General features: G+C 47.4%; 1 protein-coding gene across 1 annotated transcript in view; it reads right to left on the bottom strand.

The window, feature by feature from the left end:
• The window catches only part of xrcc5 (X-ray repair complementing defective repair in Chinese hamster cells 5), a 77,254-nt gene that overhangs the window by 37,024 nt on the left and 34,230 nt on the right, over window positions 1-6,000 (bottom strand). Inside the window, exons 10-12 of the mRNA XM_055631655.1 lie at window positions 3,013-3,075; window positions 1,171-1,308; window positions 774-864 (exon numbers count right to left, since the gene is read on the bottom strand). Of these exons, the coding sequence (XP_055487630.1) occupies window positions 774-864; window positions 1,171-1,308; window positions 3,013-3,075 (292 nt within the window). The remainder of the gene's footprint in view (window positions 1-773; window positions 865-1,170; window positions 1,309-3,012; window positions 3,076-6,000) is intronic.

The following is a 6,000-nucleotide window of genomic DNA, read 5'->3' as shown; positions in this document are numbered from 1 at the left end:
CCAAGATGAGGAAAACATTTTTCACACAGAGAGTGGTGAATCTGTGGAATTCTCTGCCACAGAAGGTAGTTGTGGCCACAGTTCATTGGCTATATTTAAGAGGGAGTTAGATGTGGCCCTTGTGGCTAAAGGGATCAGGGGGTATGGAGAGAAGGCAGGTACAGGATACTGAGTTGGATGATCAGCCATGATCATATTGAATGGCAGTGCAGGCTCGAAGGACCGAATGGCCTACTCTTGCACCTATTTTCTATGTTTCTATGTCCATTCTTTCCATTCATTTTACATTTACCCCCTTCATTCGACCACCCACAGTGCAACACACTTGCTTCCATCTGCTATTTCTCTGCCCATTTCCATAACTGACCTACATCCTGCTGTCTACTTTTGACAACCTTCCTCTAGGTCTACGTAACAATAAAAACCTAACCCTAACCTGATCATATATTTCCTGTACTGGAGTGAGCAGTGTGCACAAGATGCTCCAACTGTGATCCAACCATCATATGCCTCCTTCACCTTCCTATCTCCTGTGTTGCTACACTCGGGGAACTATGACAGGACATCTGTTATGAACCAGCATATTCTGCTGATGCAGTTTGTTATTCTTATTGCTGCTGTATAGTGCATATTACAGTTCACTTTAGCACTGCTGATCAGAACTGAGCATCAGACAACATAATGACAGACACCTCCATATCTCAGGCCAGCTGCCAATCCAGGGCCATTACTGTGTGGCGTGTTCTATTGACATGCCCACAGCTCCCACCCACCTGAAGTTGCAGCTTTCTTACTGTTCTTCAGAGAAGCGAAGGTAAACTGCCGTAGATCCTCCATGAAGGGGAGTTGAATATAAATCAAGCACTGGTGGGGAAGAGCCACGATAGCAGATTAGTTTAATAGTTCAAATCCATGTAGTTTCAACATCAAACAATAGCTTGCAAGTTCCAGAGATATGCAGCAAACTTGGAATCAGCCTTAGGTCCGAATCCTCAATACTTCATTTTACTTTGCAGATAGATATTAAATATTGTGATATATATATATATATATTTACACACAGTTCTGCCCAGGTCTTAAATATGTTTTTATTTACAAAACATTGTATTACTTGCTCCTTCCCATTCATGCCAAAGTAACAATTCATCAGACTAAATCCTGGCTCGTTACCTCACATTTATCTTTGATCAAAGGAAAGGCCACTCCAATTTGTGGGTTTGATCGCCGGTCATAAACATAACGCACTATCGCCACCATTTGCAGCTCTTCCAGTGAGTGAAGCAGTGCAGACAAAGCCACTGCAGCATGCTGAAAAACAAGAGGCTGTAGTCCATCAACACAGTGGAAGATACACACAAAGTGCTGGAGTAACTCCGTGCACGGACAGGCAGCATCTCTGGTGAGTCACCCTTCTTTAGGCTGTGTCTATCAACACAGTGGAATTCTGCAAATGATCAACACTGCACTGTGTATAAAGGGAAAGACAGGAGCAACAGGACAGTCCGTGTACATTCCTCTCCCCTGACACCAGTCTGAAGAAGGGTCTCGACCCAAAACCTCACTCATTCCTTCTCTCCAGAGACACTGCCTGTCCAGCTGAGTTACTCCAGCATCTTGGAGCATTTAGAGTCAGCATGGAGATGATCTGCATAACGTTAATCACATCTTTAAGGAAGTGTTGATGAGGATGGAGCTTTTGACAAGGGGTACATGGATTTTGACCATTGTTCAAGGGCATTATCAGAGCCCCCACACACCCACAATTTGGACCGTTCATACTGCTTAACTCTGGGAGGAGGTACCGCAGCATGAAGAGCGGGACAACCAGGTTCTGCAACAGCTTCATCCCCCAGGCCATAAGATTACTGAACAATCAACAAAACCGAGGCTAGAACTTTTTAAATATCGACACTTTTTAAAAACTTTTTATATATATTTATTTTACAGAACCATGCGCATGAGGCATTTTTATGGACGCACCTAGCACTTTTTACTATTACCTGATTTTGGAGAGGCAAATGCAACGAAATTTTGTTCAAGGTGCACTGTGTCTAGGTGTATATCTGAATGACAATAAAGTTTTCATTCATTCATTCATTGTTCAGTTATAGAAAAAGCAAATGGAATTTAATCCAGGTAAGTATGAGCTAATGCATGGAAGGACAAGGGGATATACAATAAATAAGAGTGTACCAACTGATGTAAAGGAATTAATGGGGTGCAGGCCAACAGATCTTTAACGATTTTCAAACCAATAAGATGATTTAAAAGGTGTGCAGGATGCTCTGTATTATTAGCTAAGGAAGAGAATATAACAGCAGGGTTCCAGTTTAGAGATGAAGCAGGAAAACAGGCTCTACAGGCCGCTGAGTCCACACTGACCATTAATCACCCATTCACACTGGGGCGATGTAATCAACAAAGGATGTACTGCATGACCCGATGTTTGTACATCACTCTGGGCCCTACTGCTCCCATTACATGGAGGCCTCTGACTAACAATGGCCAAGCTGCTATCAGTGTTGGAAAAGCACACTACGCAAGCTGGAAACCAGAAAAAGACATAAGGTGTTGGAAATACTTTGGGTGTCAGGCAGCATCTGTGGAAAGAGAAACGGCACAAACGTCTAGAAACATAGAAAATAGGTCCAGGAGGAGGCCATTCGGCCCTTCGAGCCGGCACCGCCATTCATTGCGATCATGGCTGGTCGTCCCCAATCAATAACCCGTGCCTGCCTTCTCCCCATATCCCTTGACTCCACTAGCCCCTAGAGCTCTCTCTTTCTTGTCAATGAGCCTACATCAGAATAGAGCAGTGCTCCCTGAATCAGTAGTTAGGTGTCTGAAAGAAAAAATACAGTTGTCACGTAACCAAAGTCAACTATTGTGATCACATGAAGCACCAACATGATCATGACATGATTCTAAACGTCCATGAGAAATGTTGTAGAACGATGTTAGAGAAAGCAGATTGAATTCAAATGGCAGTGATGAGACTGACATACTCCTCACCTCATCATCCTTTGCAGCAAAGACCTTTAGTGTTTGCCGTCCAACCTGATAATGTTGCGGGACCTGTAAAACACACAGTATTGACACACACTTTAGGTGAGTTTACAAACAAAACAGGTCCACCACCGATTCTCCGGCCACTGGTTGTCTGTCCGATCATTTAAATCACGACATTCTCCCCCAGGGAAGTCTGCACGAAACTGCAGGGTCTCATCCCCATCGGGACTTTAGCGATGATTGGCAGGTCGAAGTTGCCCGTTCCCATAGACGACATCCGCAGCCTACTTTGTGGACTTGTGCCCCTCCCCCCCCCGCCCCACCCCCACCACAGGCCATAACATCTGCAAGTCTGGCAAAATGGATAATCCTGAAAGGCTTTGGAACCAAGGGTGCCGGAAAATCCCATGAAAATCAACTTAGATCATTGGCAGGCTGGCCACAATGGCCTCCCAGACTTCACATTGAATTTTCTAACTTTAGACAACATGCTCTTTCTTCCCATCTAATGTGCAACTTCTCCACAACAGATGTGTACTGATGAGTACCTACCATGGGCCCAAGGTATGTATGCCTGTTTTTGGTGGACCAGATGGAACAATGTGTTTCAGCCCCACCCCCCCTCAATTATGTTTCAACTACATTGATGACTGCATTGGTGCTGTCCCCTGTCCCTATGCAGAACTCAAATGTTTCATAACTTTTGCTACCGAATGTCAACTTACTCTCATTTTCGCAGAACAAGGGTCTCGACCCGAAACGTCACCTATTCCTTCGCTCCATAGATGCTGCCTCACCCGCTGAGATTCTCCAGCATTTCTGTCGACTCTCATTTTCACACGGTCAGTCTGACACTTCCCTTCTTTATTTTGGATCTCTCTGTCACTAACTCAGTCTAGCTACTAATATCCATTGCAAGCTGACCAACTTCCACAGCTATCTCGATTACTCTTCGTCTCACCCTATCTGCTGGAAGGAATTAATTTAATTCTCCCATTTCCATGGTAATTGCTTAGACATGGACAATTTGAAATGTCTTCCTTCTTCCTGGACCATGGTTTCCCTTCTATGATTGTTAACAAAGCCCATGGCCGCATCTTATCCATTTCTTGTGCCTCTACTTTGAAATCCTTAACTCCGAGACAGGTCCACATGTCCTTGCCTTCCACCCTATCAGCCACCGCATTCAACAGAATAAGTGAGTTCGGTATTCCGACTGAGCATGCCCAGGTCACAGGTCACTTGCTATAAACAGCCTCAGCAACGGTGGTGCTGCGTTGTGTGCAGGCTTGCGTTTCGTCCGTGGCCGTACTTGGCTCTCTGTCGCTGCAGACGCCGTTGAGTTGCTGCTGGGCCTACCCCATCCCCGTTCCTCTCCCGGGTGTTGGGTCCCTGTCTGGAGGGTGGCCCCGCACTGTCAGCTAGCGCTGCAGCCGGCTGGCTCTAGCTTGGCTCTGCCTGTCCCGCCGGGTTAGTCGGCAGCCCTCCACCTCCACCCCCCTCCCCTCAGTCCGACACCAAGATCCTGCTGGAGATGGGCAGCCGCCGAGCCTGCTCGAAGACGGGCGACTCGGAGCCGCTCCTGCTGGAGTCGTCCTGGTCAGTGAGAGAGTCAGCGGACGGGCTCCTGCCGGCCATGGGCAGTCCGGGCACCCGCTGGAGCTGCGGGTACTGTTGGTGATGGTGGTGCAGCAGAGCTGGAGCTGCGGGTAATGTTGGTGACGGTGGTGCTGGTGGCAGCAGCAACATTCTCCCCCTCCCTTGCCCAGCCCCAAGCCCAGAGTCCAGGGATGGGACACTCGAATGGGGGGGGACGGTGGACGGGGACAGTCCAGTGGCGGTTCGGCACCGCTTGCGTCACCGGGGACCCGGGTTCGATCCTGGCTGCGGATGAGGCGCGGGTCTGTGTTCTGCAGCTTCCGAGAATCTCTCCCTGCCGGTCCAGCCCCCCCCCCCCCCCCCCCCCCCCCCCCCTGATCTCCCACTGGCACCTGCCTCCTCTAACTATCCCCTGCCAGTCGTGTCAGACAATGGCGGTGCTGGCTCGAAGGGCCAAATGGCCTACTCCTGCACCTATTGTCTATTGCCAAATACAAGCTAGATAAAAGAGAATCAATCAGAATAACCCAAACTATACTCACTTTGCTCGATATTTATTCATAGCATTTGACCATTGTCAAATCCCATGAGTCCTTGCGTTTTTCGGAATACCCAACCGACTTGTATTCTCCACTATTTCTGCCACCTTCAGAGATTCTACAACTCACTTCCCCTCTCAACATTTCATAAATTGTTCCCTTTGTGATTATGGAAACATTTGAGAAGTAATGCAGTATGGGAAGTTAAATCAGACAAGACATGACATAAACTGGCAGGTAGCGAGGAAGGCAAACTTAATGCTAGCATTTATTTCAAGAGGGCTAGAATACAAAAACAGGGATGTAATGCTGAGACTCTATAAGGCGTTGGTCAGGCCGCATTTGGAATGTTGTGAGTAATTTTGGGCCGCGTATCTGAGGTAGGATGTGCTGGTTCTGGAGAGGGTCCAGAGGAGGGTCACAAGAATGATCCCAGGAATGATGGGCATAAGCATATGATGAGCATCTGACGGCACAGGGCCTGCACTCGCGGGAGTTTAGAAGGATGAGGGGGGGGTGAAACTTATTGAAACTTACCCAATAGTGAAAGGCCTGAATAAAGTGGATGTGGAGAGGATGTTTCCACTAGTGGGAGAGTCTAAGACCAAAGGTCATGATGAGGAGGAATTTCTTTAATCAGAGGATGGTGAATGTGTGGGATTCATTGCTGTGGAGGCCGTCAATGGATATTTTTAAGGCAGAGATAGATAGATTGTTGATTAGTGCGGGTGTCAAGGGTTATGGGGAGAAGGCAGGAGAATGGGGTTAGGAGGGAGAGATAGATCAGCCATGATTGAATGGTGGAGTAGACATGATGGGCCGAATGGCCTAATTCTGCTCCTATCACTTATGA

The sequence above is a fragment of the Leucoraja erinacea genome, unplaced genomic scaffold (genome assembly GCF_028641065.1).
Source record: "Leucoraja erinacea ecotype New England unplaced genomic scaffold, Leri_hhj_1 Leri_84S, whole genome shotgun sequence".
Lineage (NCBI taxonomy): Eukaryota > Metazoa > Chordata > Chondrichthyes > Rajiformes > Rajidae > Leucoraja > Leucoraja erinaceus.
The sequence above is the reverse complement of the archived record's forward strand: the minus strand, read 5'-3'. Positions and strand labels throughout refer to the sequence as shown.